Genomic DNA, 17,489 nt, shown 5'->3' on the forward strand with positions numbered 1-17,489 from the left:
AATGGGTATATTATTCATTATTTATTCACATAAATAGTGTAACTTTTGATAAACATTTAATAAATGATAACAGAATAAGAGGTCTCTGGATAACTACACAATCTACTTTCAACTGTTAGAAACAATAAACTTATACAGTAGAGCATTGATTATCCGCCTCAATTGGGAACTGGGGTTGGTCGGATAACTGAAAAACAGATAACCGAAAAGTATGAAAAAATACATTATTATTATAATATATTAGTATATCCCATTTAATTAGTATATTAGTATATCGCTATTAACCTACTTCGCGTTGAATTTTCATCGATGTTAAGCCTAACAAAATTTTTTTTAAATAATAATCATCGTTATTGTATCGTTAAAAATTATTTCTTTATTTTGCACAAAATAAATACAAAAATAAAGAAAAAATTGAAAATTAAGCCTGGTTTAAATACTGGCCTCCCTTTCATGGTCGAGCCAATGCTGCCAGCTAAAACATGCAAACATTTAACAAAAGTAATATTAAAGTAGCCAAGACATAGCCAAATATTGTAGCGCCACACCACTATCGGACACTTGAATTTGCCGACTAGAACGTGGTCGGTTAACCGATGTGACGGTTGATCGGGGGTTAGATAATCGATGCTCTACTGTATAAACAAAAATTATATACTTTACAGTAGGCCAAAATCTTAAACAAAACATTTTACTCATAAATATTCAACAGAATAAAATGATAGTTATATAACAAACTAAAATTGTTTTGTATATTATTGTTTTTTGGTTCCTACACAAAGCTAAATTGTTTACTTTTGAGTAAATATATTGTAAATTTTGTCAATTTATATGAAAATTTGCTACTATTATTATTTTAAATTCGTATGGATGTTATAATAGATAAATAAGTTACATGAGAAAGGATTTCATATGTTATTGTTAGTACAGAATACATATAAATATAAATGTTAATAATAATTAAAGTTTAAATTAAACATACATTTCACAATTGCCATTTAATAGCTTTAAGTGCAAGTAGATGTCTTCTTTATAGCTTATTTTCATCCATTTTCATCCATTTTCATCCATCAATATATCTGAGGGTATTTCTGGAAGTATTTTATTCATTCCAAAACAAACTATTTCTATTGTTCCTATTAACATAACTGAAAATTTAATAAAATAATTAGATCAAATTTAAGTAGCATAAAAGATTACAGGATTAACAGAAGAAAATATGTTAAATAAAGGCACATTCCAACTTTTGTAATATATAATTTATTATAGATTAATAAAACTAATATAGAAGCAATTATCTTCTGTAATTTACTACAATTAAATTGTATTATTATATTTACTTCATAAGTTTGATAGTCTAGAATTTAATGATGATACATAATCAAAAATTAAATGAGCCACTTGAAAAACTTTTGATTGTTGGCCATGTAGATTGTCAACGATTTAAATGGGTAAGTCATATTGCCTAAACAAGTGATAATAGACTAAAAACAAATCTACGTGCATAAAATAAATAAACCAAAACACAAAGATATAACAATGAATCATAGAATAAAGGGGTGAATGATGATGTCAGATGTAGAGCAGCAATCAGAAGATGAAATTAATAATTGAGTAAGGTAGATAAAAGTGGTGCAAACAAGACTTTGCTGTCAATTGAAATCAACTGATGATGATGATAACAGTAATGGGGCTAACCTAACCTCAAATGAACATACTAAAAAGGAGAGAAAATAGCAATGATGATAGAAATAATTATAAAACAGTTTAATTTACTAATTTTTTGTATTGTTTTCCCTAAACTTTTCCGTATCATGCAAAATGCACTTTGATATTCATCAACAAGTAATTTTAAACTTATACAAAGGTTTATACAACAAAAGGTTTATGTGGGACAAAAAGTACCTACACTTTCTGAATGCTAAAAGGTTAGTTAATAACAACTTTCATTATTGAAATATTCATCTCTAAACATACTATTACTAATTATATCAATTAAATTTAGCAAATATATAAATTAATTCAATATGCAATGCTTTTTATTTTTATAAATTAATGTAACAATGTACAAATAATATTAAAAATAAAGTACGAAAGGTATCATTGCGCACGTATACACTGAGTGGCCAAAAAATTAGACACTCTCTCTAATAACGAGTTGGTCCACCTTAGCTCTGATCACAGCTGATATTTTTCTTGGTATGGATTTATCAAGTTGCTGATACTGTTTCTGCGGAATGTTGGCCCATGCTAATGTAATGGCAGCTCTAAGTTGGGTTGGTTTAGATGGTGGCATTTCCAAGCTTTCAAGTGATCTTTCGACTTTGTCTTACAAATGCTCTGTAAGATTGAGTCAGGGGACTGAGATGGCCATGGAAGCAGGTTAAACTATGATTGATGTTCCTCAAACCAATTTGAGACCAATTGAGCATGGTGACAAGGCGCATTATCCAGCTGAAAGTGACCATCTCCATCAGGGAACATTACAGCCATAAACAAGTGTATGTGATCAGCAACAATGTTGAGGTAAGCTGTTCTATTCAGAGATAGGTCCACAAATATCAAGGGATCCAGTGTACTCCAGGAAAACATTCTCCACACCATAATTCCACCACCACCAGTCTGAAGAGTTGTCATTTGGCAGGAGGGGTCTATGAATTTGTGCTGTTTGCATCATATTCTGATCTTGCCATCTGCATGATGGAGCAGGGAACAAAAGTCATCAAACCAGGCTACTTTTTTCCAGTCCTCAAGTGACCAATTTCATTGTTCCTGGGCCTACAACAGGCACCTTTTCCTATTTTTCTGTGATACCAAAGGCACTCTTGATGGTTTCCTGCTGCTAAAGTCCATCTTTTGCAAAGTATGTTTTATTGTGCGTTGGGATATGCTTTGCGATGCACCTGCATTGAATTCAGCTGTAATTTGTTGTGTTGTTACCCTTCTGTTGCTGCGAACTATGCGTGCTAATCACCATTCACCTCTCTCGTTCACCAGCCTTTTTCCAGAATTGTCCTTATTGCTTGAAGTTTTTTTCTCAACTGCCACTCTCTACACACTCGAGATACTGTTGGGTGAGAAAATCCTAAAAGAGTCATTATTTCAGAGATGCTGACACCAGCTCTTCTTGCAATGATGATCATCCCTCATTCAAAGTCACTTAAATCTTTCATCTTATCCATTTTGACAATAACTTCCCTGATAACTAGATCATCCAAAGCTGAGCATACCTTATATAAGCAACTCTGCATTGTTACATTCACTCTACATCACTGTCAGACTGATTTACTTTCAAATAAGTGGTGTCTCTAATTTTTTGGCCATTCAGTGTATATATTAAAGAGTTCCAGTTCAGTACATAGCTTAGAAGAATACTCATTATTTTCACAATTAAAAAAATTTTTCCTATCTAAGAATGCATTTTGTACAGAATATACATTATTACTTTATATGAGAGTTTATTCTTCCTATCATTTCATTTATTATTAATGTAAACTAATAAATATTTTTTAATATAAAAGCTTATACAGTCAAACCACTGAATAAAAGCAAATAAAAAAAATATAGAAATATGTGTTGCTTGAAAGTGTCCATTGTTTACAAGCTGTAAACAACCTTTACGCGCAGCAAAAACTTTATACTACTATTAATGCTTTTGGTCATTTTCAATCACCTCTTCAGTTAAGATAAAAAAAATTGAATGACTTGTAAAATTTTTTTGTTTTTGGCAAGAAACTATTGAATAGTGACACATTGACTGTTACACAGTGTTCAATTCATAACAAATCCTTCAAGACCTCTCTGCAACATCTATAAGGAAATTAGTAAAGTTACCAGCTGAATAATTCCACATAAGAGAAATCCTGTCATCTACAAGAACTTACATAGTAACTATGACCTTCTGAACCATATGAACATTCCAGAACTATATATACTGTTCCTGTTAAGGACGATAGGGTTGTGCACAACTTACAGTATGTCAGGGCCATCTTAAGATCTCTACATGCATGATTGAGTGAGCATAAATACAATGTACAGAAGTCACATCCAGCCACAATTTATGCTCTTTTGGATTCTGTCAGTGTATTCTGGGAACAAGCTAAAATCATTAAGAGGATCAGAAGTAGGCATTACACCTACCATGCAAAAGCTCTACCTATTTAGAAATGCATTTGACAGGAATCTACTAAGATGTTAACACCCCTTTTGGAGGGATTAAAAAACTGCTTGTTGCATCGTGACAATTCCTCACTCACACAGCTAAAACTATTCAACAGTTTCTTGCCAAAAATAAAATGCCATAGTTCCCCATCCATCTCATTCACCAGACTTGGTACCACGTAACTTCTATTTCCACGGTTGAAAAAGTGCCAAAAGGACAGTGATTTGAGAACATTGCAGCGAGTGTTTAACAACATCACAAAAAAAGAGTTCCAGGAATGTTTTGAAAACAGAAAAGTGCTGGAATCTATGTATAACTGTAGAAAGAATTTATTTTGAAGGCAACAATTCTCAATAAATTAAGCAAAATTACTGCCATATTAAATCAGACTACATCTCCACAATTATTACCCTGATTTAATACAGCAGTTGTTTGGCATAGTAATAATATATCAGGTTTCATAACATTTGTATCTCATGTACTGCACATCAGACATTATTTTTGTACCAATCCCAGAACTTTCGACTGCACCTCACACAGTATATTTACATGTATTTACTTCTTTTATATCTTTTTTTTTGTTTTAATTTTTTAATTTAAAAATTGTCTGGCATTCGATGTTATATATTTTTCAGTTATCTTACTTAATTGTTCAATTTTTTATCTTATCTGAAGATGTTCATTAAAAATGACGAAATATATTAGTGATTAAAAGTTTTTATTGCAAGTAAATGTTATTTAGAGTGTCTGAATATCTACAGTTTCAGTTTCTGGTTGTTACATTCTTTAGAAGTTATTTCATATGCATTTGTTTTAAAAATATGGCCATTGTGTGGAAAGTGGCAATTTTGAGTGGTGGCTGTTATTGGAGGTTCAATTATACATGTATATATATACAGCTTTCTATTTAACGATGTATGTTAATGATTAAAATCTATCAAATTTCAACATAATAAAATTCATACTTTACTTAACTAAGCTGATAGACTAAGTGAAATATCAATCTTACTTTTGTTGCATTCAACATCCTTTATATTACATAAATGCAACACAAGTAAAATTAATTTCTTATTTATTGCTATATACTTGGAAAATACTTTAGCATAATTTATGATCATGAGTATATGTTTGGAGCTGACTATTTCTTTAGCTTTTTTGTTAAGACTTCAATAATACAGAAACTAAATACCAAATAAACAAAAGAGCTTCGAATTTCTGTTTGAATTCATGACTTAACAGCATATGATAATTAATATATATATATATATATATATATATATATAAACATCACTAAGCCAAATGTATTAACAATGGGATTTAGCGATGTTTATGAACAACAGCAATCATTCGGTTTATCCAATTCTTGCCATTGTAAATGATAGAGATGAATGAATCAATAATAGAAAAATGAAATATAAAAAATGTCTTGAGAACTGATTAACTATAGAAGTATGATAATGTAGTAATTAAATTACATTATAGATTCTCTGCACACAAAGCTAGAACTAATTTAAAATTGTAGGCACAAAAAACCTTACACACGCTGTTTCTAGCAAACAAATTAATAAGCACGAACGTTTTCGGCCGTTTTGAAAGGCCTTCTTCAGGTGCACTGAGCTGCAGTGCTGAGCTGAGCTGAGTCTCAGTGCACCTGAAGAAGGCCTTTCAAAACGGCCAAAAACGTTCGTGCTTATTAATTTGTTTGCTAGAAACAGCGTGTGTAAGGTTTTTTGTGCCTACGATTTTACATTATAGATTATTATGTTATTTCTTGTTTTAACATTAAGAAATGAAGCATTATTTTACAATTTAAGCGATGAATATTATACAAGGTCTTCTACAAGCCTGGAACCAGAGTATTTATGTTGATCTTTGTTTATTCTTTTACAGATAAAGTACGGCACTGAATAAGAAAACATGAATTAAAGTTAGTGCATTTATTAAAAACATAGATAATGAAGTTCTTACTAGTTTTATTGAAATAAAATTTAATGATTTAAATGGTTTACAGTATTTTTAAAATTAGTGAATTTTTCTATGATTGAAATACCTATTCTTTAAAACAATATTACATGGTGGAGACTTTTTATAGAAAATGTATGATTAATAAGAAAACACTAAAATGCCTCATTTTTAGGATTATATTCCTTTATAGCTGCATATTTATTTGCTATTAATCCAGACTTATCATACCACAACTTTTGAGGTGACTTAACTTGGTTCTTTCTTTTTATTTTTGGTAAACTCTAATGCTGCATTTTAACTCTACAAATGCTATATTTTGTAAAGGGCATTAGTCAAAATATTTGTCTTTTCTCCATTCATCTGATGAGGGAATAAAAGCTGAAATATCTAATCCAAAGCAATTTAGCCAGAGCCTACTCTAGCCAAAGCAGTTAGGTTGCCATCTCATGATAATACAGCATGCTTCATATGGTCTAATGAGTAATCTGACAGATCATTTGAGAATAGTAATTGAGATTGTTATATATGTTACTACGAGTATATATAATGAATTTTAAATTAATGTTTATAATGCTTTAATTATGTTTCCTTTAGTGAGATGATAATATATGAAACCATTATTTTGGATATTCTTCATAATCTGTTAACTGAATTGAAGTTAATTTTGATGCTGCTGTCAGATAGAAATTGTCAAAGAGTTGAAAAAGCTACTTCAAGATTACTCATCAATCATACACAGCAGTTTGGATGAAGCCTATTAAACTCTTCAGCAACTTCTCACTGACTGTGGGTCCCCATAATCAAAATAGTTTAAATTTATTCTTCCTTATTCAGTCCCATTTTTTATCTGTAAAAGAATAAACATAAATAAATATAACTCCTACAGTTCAAGCTTTATAGGTTGCACAGTATCAGACTGTAAAGATAAAATTTAGAAACAACTGAAATAAAAATGTGGTAGATTGCATAATATGGTATATAAGTAACTTGCAAGCATTTCATCACACATTTCATTGGAAACAGATATTCAGCAATGTCTGACAATACGAAACTTTCAAAAGAATACATTCACGTGCCATTGCTATATCACTTCAAAAATGACCACAATGTAACAAAAGCTCACAGTCTGATCTGCAAGGCTTTTGGCAAAGACACAGTCAACAGGCAGACCAGCTACAGTCAGTTGAATAAATTCAAGGACGAAGATTTCTCACTTCAAAACAAACCCCATCCGGCAGCAATTTCATCATTGACGACATTCTCTTGACGACGAGTACACAATAATCCAGTCGACCACCAGAAAATTACAGCAGCATTTCGAGCAATAATATTCCACACTCCAAAAATTGGCAAACTCCGAAATCAGCAAAACAACAGAAAGCCAAAGAAGCCGTCCAGTTTGGGCCGAAGTTCTGCCTCATCCACCTTACCAGAATCAGCACCAATCGACTACCATCTATTTTGGTAAACTCTAATGCTGCATTTTAACTCTACAAATTCTAGCCCTGCAGAACCACATTGCCAACATACAGTTCAAAGACAATACCAGACTCTCGAGACTTTCTTCAAAGGAAAACCCCAGTCATTCTATGCTCACAGGATTGAAAATTTTCAGCATAGGTGAGGAATGTGACAGATATTGATGGTGATTACCTACCAAGCTAAACTGTAAGTTTCACCTATACAACCTTGATATATCATTCATAAACTTCATTTAATTTTTAAGTGTTCCAGGTCCATAATACATCCATCTAAAAGTGTGTATGTTTCCTGTAATTTATCTAATATTAAGTTAATAATTCTCTTGTCACTTCATTAGATTTAATATAAAATTGTAAATTAAAAATCCATCAAATTAAATATTCATTTTATATTAAGAACGAAATAGAATGATTCTTAAAACAAAATAACTTTGTAATCTGATACTTACTGATCAATGAAATTTCAAATTATAATAATCAATTTCGGAAGTCAGAAATCAGCTGTTACAACAACTCGCAAATCAGTGTTGCCAGATATGTACAAATAAAGAAATGAAATATTTCTTTATTTCTACATACATCTCTATTATTATTTCTTGATACAGTACTAATATTTTTACTAGTAAAGTAAGTCACATCGAGAATGTTGAAAATTTCTGATGGCAATTGAGACGGCAGAGTAGATCGATATATTGGTTTTTGCGCTATGCTCTACAGTGCAGTTAATGTCTGAGTTGCCGAAAGCTGGCGTTAGAGTCGCTCTTAGGCGAGAAGTTTATCTAGTACGTGCTTAGTAGGTAGTTTTACCGTTTTCAAGCATTTTTGTAACTTCTTTCTACTGTTCTGTCTTATTCGTAATTACATTTTTAAATTTTATATCATGTATAGAGAAAAAAAGTATACAGTCAAACCTGTTTTTATGCGCTCTTTTTATGTGCGATTTTTTTAATGCGAATTTTTAATTTATGCGGTTTTTTTTGTGCGATTTTTTATTTGTGCGGTATAGTTGGCGACTAGTCTCGTGCGATTCGTCATGTCTCACGTTGACTTATTATAGCTAAATAAACTTATTATAGCATAAATGCACTTATTATAGTAATATTATTGCATGAATATGCGAAAAATGAAATAATTTACTTTTTAAGTCAACAAAACACCACCTGGACAAAAATATGTAAAACAGACGATAGACTAGACGATGCAGTCAAGTGCTGACATCTGTTGTCAATAAATTCTATTTCGTACGGTTTCGAGTTATTTTCTATGTGAGACTTTTTTATGCGGTCCCTGTTGACCGCATAAAAAAATATTTTTTAATTGTGTTGCGAAAACTATTATTTACAGCCATTCGTGAAGTTTCGTGCTATTTTTTTAATGCGTCTTTTTTAATGCGGTCCCTATCCCCCGCATAAAAACAGGTTTGACTGTATTTAATTTATAAAAATAATTAATAACGTGATCATTTAAATTACAGATGTGGACGTGGATAAATCGAAAATATAACTATTTTCGATTTAACTTATCCAGGTTTTAAATTGATATCTGTTTAAAACTGTTAAAACTAATAAATAGAATAGAATAGTAGAGATAGCAGAGACTTATCACACTGCTACTGGTAACATAAAAATGACACTTCTATCATTAGAATGTGATATTCTATCATTTAATGTTACCAGTAGCAATGTGATAAGTCTCTGTTATCTCTACTACAGTATTTGAAATATTAGTTTCAACAATTTTCATGACAAGAAGCTCTTTTATAATGTTTAAAAATGTTATATTCCTACATATTGTGAATGAAAGTTTTGAACATAATGTTCTGTGTTTAATATATTTGTTTAATAAATAGGTAATGGTAAAATAAGTAAATATATTTGCATTTTACTGTTTTATTTCATTACATATCTATGACAATATAATTAGGAAAACCATAGCTTATCCTCTGATACATTTAAAAAGCCATAGAAATTTAATCCAGATAAAGACAAACTATTTTTAAAATAATTTATTAAGTTTAACACTACATAAAGTGTGTAACACAATTTTACTTGATTCGGTATAGTGAGAAATAGTATTTTTGATGAATAGTTTTGTATTTTTTACATGGAAAATTTAATTTCTTATGACTCCCATTGGCTTTACATATTTTGATAATTTATATAATATTTTGCACTATCAAAAGTAGAATATGAATGAAGATTATTGATGGCCTACTACACATGTCTATTGTTTATATAGGCCTAAAACATCACTAACATGTTTTTCTTTCAACACTAATCACTATCACTGTCAATATCTAATAATACTGTGTAAACTTTTGCCACCCTACATTTGCCTATTTTATTTGTCGACCTCTAACTCACCATCATCTAATTATCTCTAAGTTATTATATGTCTGTAAATATGTTGAATATTTTGTATAAATAGTTGGAATTTCCTCTTTTAACTCTAACAGCCTATATTTGAAATCCAAGAACTTTTAATCCCCTTCTCTAACCTGTTTCGAACTTCTTTTACTCAACTTTAATCTTTATCTCATTAAGACTAATTGTGAAATCGAAAAAAAAAAAAGTTTGTCAAATGATTATTGAGAAAAGCAAATATTTACATAAGTTCATTACCGTTTTTAGGAAAATTTTGTGATAAGTTTACTGTTTGAGTTTACTGACACCTTCTACTTTACTCAGGGCCGAATTTACCAATCCAGGGGCCCTGGGCACAAATTCGGTGGGGTCCCCCTTTAAGAGTAGGCAAATTTGATGATTTAGAAAATTTACACAAAATACTGTACTTCTAATTAGATTTGAACTAGGAAGTTGTAAATTTCATTTAAAAATAAGGTTATTGTAAACATACATATATTTTATTGTGTAAAACTAATTATTTTAATTTAACTGAAAAATACCTATGTGAAATTTTTTCCCAAGTTTGGTTTTCTCTGCCTGTTGCCCTCATGATTAGGCCACACTAGGCTGTCGCGGTAATAAAAACAAAATTATGTTTAAACAATTTTTTCAGTTTTGTGGGGGCCCCTATTTTGTGGGGGCCCTGGGCACAGGCCCCAAATGCCCTTATGTAAATCCGGCCCCGACTTTACTGTTAAACTACGTAATTATAATAGGACAAGCGAACTAAACACTTATTGAGTTGTAATCACAAAATTCTGCCTGTCTTTTCCTTATCTCGAAAATGGAGTTAGATAGATGAAAGACGAGATCAAATACGGTAATTTAGGGGCAGCAGGAGACCCCGACTATGTACCAAGTATGTACGAACTTCCGATGCAAACTGGAAGTCGCGTTATTTCAATTGAAAAATTCTTCCCTTAAAGCAGTTAGATAGATGACTCTATTGTTAAAGGTAAAGTATGACGTACAGGGGCAAGCTATTACTGATTTAGTTTGAAGATTTTAAATTAAATAAATGAAAAAGTTAACATTCCGACGTTGTGACGAATAAAAAAATTGCTAGTGGGATTTATAGAATGTTTATTATTTATGATATTACACATATAATAAGTCTTATTAAGTTAGTAAAATTGACTGACAATTTTTAATAAACTTTTTCCCCATCGATCCTGTCGATGTAATATCGAACGCTTAAAGAAAACCTGGTTTAAAGTGGAATGTGATGGGAAGAAGAACAAAAAGCGATATTCGAAGCGCGAATTGGGTACGAATATGCATAAGCGATGCTGTGCAGGCGATTTGTCTCGGGCAGTGGCCATACCACGCTAAAAATACCGGTTCTCGTCCGATCACCGAAATCAAGGAGTGTCGGGCCCGCTCAGTACTTGGAACGGCGACGACCTAGGAATACCGGGTGCTGCTGTCATTATTCTTTTTCTTTCATTCTTCGACCTATCTCTTTTTCTTTCGTCTAATAAAATTTATCACTTGGCGCAGTAATTTTTCTTTAATACATTATGTCAAGAAAACATTTCTTTTCTGTAATTTTATTGTATATTGTTTTAAAAATTCTCAGTAAGTATCAATTAAAAAATGTTCTTTTACACGTAATAAACGCATTTAAACGCTCGGTTTAAATGCGTTTATTACGTGTAAAAGAACATACTTCGGCTATCATCAAAATCAAGCAATAGCCTATTATATATGAGGGAATAGTGAGTGAGATAAAAGTAGAGAGAACCAGAATTGACAACAGTCTTGATGGAACGATAATCTTCTTCGTAACGTCTTTTGTCCTTTCATCGTAACGTCATTCGTTCTTTCTTCCTTTCGCGCCGTCACTAACTGTCGTCTTTCCCACTTCTCCCCTTTGTCGTTCTCGTCTCCCTCGCAACCCTCGTAAATCTTAACGGTTTAGGAATGTTACTCGTCTAAACCCCACATATATATTATTTTATTTACTAAAAGTACACAAGTCATTAAATGTGAAATAATAATGTGGGTTTAGAATTAAATAGAATTTGTATATAGTTGCTGAATACTAAGCACATAGGAGGGAGAGCGACGGTAATACTGCCATGGCGAAAATTTTGGTTTGCAGTAAATTTCAGGCCGCAATCTTTTAATAAACTCTTTTTTATTTACAATGTTTAAATCTGTAAGTTACACGAAGTTATAACTTCTGTAAAGCATAGTAGCCTAAACTTAATTTAAAATCGCGCATAACTTTACAGCGCTTATGGAAACCGTTTAATTTACAAATGTTTACGATTTACTTTATAAGGTTTTGCTAAGCTACGAACTTCCGAAATCCCTATAGTTTGTAGTTTCAAACCCGAGGCAGCTACGACCAACAATTCCGAGGGCGCTGGGCGTCACGACGGCCACCCACAATATGCTGTTAGTGTAATCGCTACAAAAAAGTTTAATTTGCATAAATTTGAGCTTTTGTTATTCTGAACAACAACATTCGTTCGGATTAATTTTATTTTAAGAAGCGATAAAAGCAAGGGATAGGACCCCGCCAAGTTTGATTTATCCACCCGCAAGTTTCGCCAGCACCTCACTGATAACGAGAAAGGCTTAAGTTTAAAATATGACCTCTCTCGAGCCAGCGGTGTTCTTTCTCTAGGAGCATCTGCACCGCCAAATGAATAAGAAAGAGAAAAGTTACAGCTTTTATGGAGATCTTTGCACTTTTCAACTGGTTATATTTCGGCAATCCCTTTACAGAAAAGCCCGAAATTTTGCACGCTACCTAAGAAAACAAGTATCTTTCGAACGAGATATTCACATTTACTACAGACGTTTAATAGAGGGAGAGATCGGCAATCAGTGAATTTACCACTTGGCACTGTGTGACTGCGATACTGCAGAACGGCCTTTTTGCTTCGGAATTCACTAATTCGGCGTTGTAAAAGCGGGAGAGCAGTTTTGTTGGTGAATTCCCGATATTTTCCAATTCATTGCAAAACTATGGTACTCATTTTAATTACTTTATCGCCCGTTTCTATATTAAAAATAGTCACGTTATTGTAAACCTAAACGATGACAGGGATGGAAATAAATATTGATAAAAGTAGAAACGTTTTAATGAATCTAAAAGTGTGCAATTTTAATATTTATTTTGATAAATAGCCAATCTTTAAAATTAAATTTCATATTAAAATTTATTAAATATGAAAGTTTATATACACTTCAGACAATTCGATTTACAAATTTAATTGTTGAAGTAATTATAATTCTGGTTCGGACTACAATGACAGTCGAACACCGGTTTAAATACAGTGTGAATGTCCGTACAATATAAGTTGCCTTGTCCATTTATAGACAATTAACAGAGTCTTTGAGCTGGTAAAAACATTGCTTTATGTTTCGGTTGTCACTTTGCAGATCATCAGACTTTAATCTAATCGAAGTAAGTTGTACAACCAGTGCAGAAATGTCTGTCCGTCAATTGAAAACGAAGAAACCCAATCAGGGATGAAATGTCAAGTCCAGTAAATTAAGTCGTAGCCGGGTGAAACGTCATTTCCGGGTGACAAAGTCGTATTCGGGTGGCAGAGTCATATCCGGTGAAAAGTGGAACGTGGGTGGAAGTGATCTCGGAAGAGAGAAGATTCACTTTATGCAGCAGAAGAAGAGCCTTTTCCACCAAGGTTTCTTCTGCTCGACGGATGTTTCCACGACCACTTTGGACTCCCCTCGACACTCCACCGTCCATTCTGCAACTTCCGGGTATCGCAGTCCCAGGTAGTCGACCACAGTCGAGGCGCTATCGTCGGGAGTAATGACGACCACCCGTTTGACGCACTCTCCGCTCTCCTCGACATCTTTCGGGAGCACCCGAATCACCGGAAACGGAACGGAAGACGACGAAGAGCCTTCCTCCTCCTCCTCACCATCTGCCGAGGTGCGCCACTTCTTTAATTGCTTGAAATTTTCCATTCTGCAAAAGAAAGAAACGACTATTATGAAAATACAACTCGTATTCGTTTTGTTAATTTAATTTTATGTAAATTGTAAGATTTCTAATGAAAAAAATAATTTTAAAAATATCGTCTTAATTATAACGAAAAGTCACAAATGAATATTATAATAAAATCTCTGTTAAATATAGTAATTTTAACTTTCAAACGATTTTTAATGTTCGCTATAGAAATCAGTTTCTACAAATTGTACAGTTCTGTCCATTGCCTAACACAAAACATTTGTGAAAATTTAGACGAATAATCTCGAATTATTCTGTTTAATTAAAGTTCACACTATAACAGTGCAAATATCATATGGGATATGATGCGTATATAAACTATAGCGCGCTAATACCAATGTAATGTATTTATTAATTTAGATTCCATTGGATTTGGGCTTAACGAAGAGTGAAAATGAGTGGAAAGACCCCGTCCGTCGTCTCTGTCAAGACCGATCAATTGTTATGGAAATAGAGATTCGTCGCAAAATCATTGGCACTAATTGTGATATTCGGCTTAACAATGTTCAAAAAATACGTAAAATTAGAAACATCGTAGTCTGTACTTACCGATAAAATCGACGCAAACGAAACAAAACTGAGAAAAACACTCGAAACGAGAAAATTTTGACCGCACGAACTAAAAATCCAACCGTTCGCATTAACAATCAACGACCGCTCGCAACAATAAAACTCTGACAATTTGTTAGTACACAGAGTTTTATTGTTGCGTTGCCACGAAAGTTAATATTAAGAGTTTGGCCAAATTGCGTGATTTTCCCTGCATATACTCGTACATTGATGTTAACGTCAATATGTACGCAAAAACCTAATATTCTCGTATAAAGATGAATAGAAATTTCGATCTTATCATGTCCCTTACAACCGGAAAAACAATAAACTTCAAGTATAGAAACCCCAATTTTGTCTACCTTTGTAATTTAGTTAAGCAGCTGGAGGGCGCTTTAAAGTTTAGAGTATAGCGGTGTGAATTTCATATGAGATATAATGTGTATATAAACCATAGCGAAAATTAACAATTTAATGTATTTATTTATTTCCATTTTGCTTTAAGAACTCTAACAATTCGATTAAATCTGGGCTAAACGAATATTAACAATAAAGAGGGTGAAAAGTATCTCCTAAAATAAGTGAAAAGATCCATTCGTCGTCTCTGTGACGAAACCGATCAATTGTTATCTAAGTGGATCTTTGTCGGAAAATCATAGCCAATAATTGTGATATTCGGCTTAACAACGTTCAAAAACATTTAAATTTAGAAAGTTCGTAGTCTGAACTTACCAATACAATAACTGCAAATGATGCAAAACTCAGAAAAACGCTTGAAATCAATGACTTTAAATCTCGCTCACTGAAAATTCGGCCGCTCTCATCAACAATAAACAACCGCTCGCAACAAATCGTCAGAGTTTTATTGTTTCATCGCCTCGAAATTTAATGTAAAACGTTTGGATTTTTGACCGAATTTCGTGATTTTTCCGCTTCTCTGTGGCTGAAGAGACGGATTATCGCGGATCATTCCTTGCATATACATTCATGTTAACAGTAATACTGTATTCGAAAATGTAATATTCTCGTGTTTCGCGTCTATATAAAGACGAATAAAAATTTCGAATTTATGATGATCCTTGGAATGAAAAAAAGAATAGATTTCAAGTCTAGTAACCTCCTTTTATCTATCATATTGTGATTTACTTGAGTGGTTCTCTATATAGTCTATTAATAAGATTGAACCTTTGTTAAATTGAGGTGTCTGAATATTACAGATTAAAGCTTATACATGATAAGGACTACGGAGCGAGTTACGTTCTGAACTATACGAAAGATCAAGACATCTATTAAGTGACTAAACATCCCTCTTGAGAACGATTTATTTTTGCATTTATGACGAATTAGAAACTTCATTCTAGATGTGTTTAACTATGCGTTAGACTCTGTTTTCTGTTAATAAACGAAATATAAATTGTGAATAACATATATCATAACTTCTTTTTCACTGCAAACTACAATAATTTACCTAATATTAAATGAAGTCTGTACCTGAAATAAAAGTGAAATTATAAGTAATAAATCAGTATTAGGCTAATTATAGACACTTTTTTCTGTTCGGTCTACTTGAAACCTGAAAATAAAAAGATTTCACAATAATAATAACACTTGCAATTATCAAAGATTGGATTTACACTTATCTTTTCGTTATAAAAGCATCCCGTATCTTAAACTTTAAATATCGAAAGCAAGAAACACTAAATAAAAAAATTTCGTATCGGATATTAAACTTGAAAATAAATTTCCATAATATAAGAATTTTAATAAATGAAATTCATTGTTACTTTATATTCATTTTTGAAGCATCATTTCGATTTAATTGTTTTTTTAATTACGCGGTTTTTGAAATAAAATTACTTAAATGTGGCATATAAATATATAAATTTAAATAAATATAGTTGAAAATATATAAATATGATTTTGTTTTTTAAAAATAGCCAAAATGTTTACAAATTTATACCGGGATACGAACCTATTCGCTGCTGGAATTTAGCGAAGTAAAATCTATGCTTTTTAATCAAAAGCGTAGCCGAAATGTTTAATAATTTATACAGCGATATATTCATTGCTGCTATTTGAATAAACTGTCATACTCTAGTACCCAATGCTTCTGTTTCTGTTGTCGTCCAGGAAGGTTGATCTCAACGATAACCTTCACAAGACCTTATTAGGACCTACTAATGCATAATAACAACTGGACATGCTGCTGCTATTGTAGTCGTTCATTGCCGCTGGTAGCTCTTTCAAGTACAGATAAGTACCTAAAATTAATTTTTCGTTCGTGCTCTTTATGTATAATTTCAAGGTTCATCAGATAAGTACTACTCGCAAACACACGTGGATACGTGGATACTGACTGTGGAACATAAATTTAGTGTATCAGAACTCTACTAATACACTTATTTGGAACGAACACCTCCCATGATATACTCTGGTTCAAGACTCTAGTTCTTGAATTCAAGAAACTTTTTTACCTCTATGTCTAAGGTCCCAACTAGTTTGTGAGCCTTACTCGAATGTTTTCCAAGAAAATGCTATCAGGATCTCTGGAATTTTGGAACATCCAATTTACATTCGTTGCAAAAACTTTTGGAAAACTAAATGAAATGAACTTTGTTAGTCGACAATTCGACGTCTTCTGGCGTATTTTAATTTGCAGTGCAGTATGCACTATACTAGGAACTGCCTTTCTACGACAACCATTCCAGGTGTTCACTGTATTACGCCATTCGGCTACGTGTATTCAACATATCACCATCTATACTACGTATCCTGCAATAATAATACTTATATCTACCGCTACTCATACAGGAACACTTGGCTCATTGACTTTCTTTGCTTGCCATGCTTTAATACTATTAATATTTAATTTGATTTAATTTAATTTTTTTAAGGTTAAGTTTAAATTATTTTAATTTAACTAATCTTAATAT

At 32.2% G+C, this 17,489-nt stretch overlaps 2 protein-coding genes and 1 pseudogene across 2 annotated transcripts in view; 1 reads left to right on the forward strand and 2 right to left on the reverse strand.

The window, feature by feature from the left end:
* LOC136988939 (stathmin domain-containing protein 1) overlaps window positions 1-8,126 on the reverse strand; it is a 35,490-nt gene extending 27,364 nt beyond the window's left edge. The window contains exons 1-2 of the mRNA XM_067286957.1: window positions 8,058-8,126; window positions 983-1,148 (exon numbers count right to left, since the gene is read on the reverse strand). The gene's annotated coding sequence lies outside the window, so the exon portion shown is untranslated. The remainder of the gene's footprint in view (window positions 1-982; window positions 1,149-8,057) is intronic.
* A 3,197-nt stretch (window positions 8,127-11,323) lies between these two features.
* On the forward strand, window positions 11,324-11,442 carry LOC136988949 (5S ribosomal RNA; annotated as a pseudogene).
* Window positions 11,443-13,503: 2,061 nt separating this feature from the next.
* On the reverse strand, window positions 13,504-14,720 carry LOC136988947 (uncharacterized). Its single transcript, XM_067286965.1, has 2 exons — window positions 14,557-14,720; window positions 13,504-13,965 (listed from the first exon to the last, which is right to left on the reverse strand). Exons 1-2 carry the CDS (start codon window positions 14,646-14,648, stop codon window positions 13,638-13,640), a joined length of 420 nt encoding a protein of 139 aa, XP_067143066.1. The 5' UTR covers window positions 14,649-14,720; the 3' UTR covers window positions 13,504-13,637.
* Between the last annotated feature and the right edge of the window lie 2,769 nt (window positions 14,721-17,489).

The sequence above is a fragment of the Centruroides vittatus genome, unplaced genomic scaffold (genome assembly GCF_030686945.1).
Source record: "Centruroides vittatus isolate TY-2023 unplaced genomic scaffold, ASM3068694v2 scaffold_418, whole genome shotgun sequence".
Lineage (NCBI taxonomy): Eukaryota > Metazoa > Arthropoda > Arachnida > Scorpiones > Buthidae > Centruroides > Centruroides vittatus.

Bases quoted from the DNA above. Each gene is read 5' to 3' on its own strand.
- LOC136988947 (XM_067286965.1), bottom strand. From the start codon at position 14,648: ATGCGAACGGTTGGATTTTTAGTTCGTGCGGTCAAAATTTTCTCGTTT. The intron at 13,966-14,556 runs GTAAGTACAGAC...TTTCTTTTGCAG, and splicing joins CGTTTGCGTCGATTTTATCG to AATGGAAAATTTCAAGCAAT.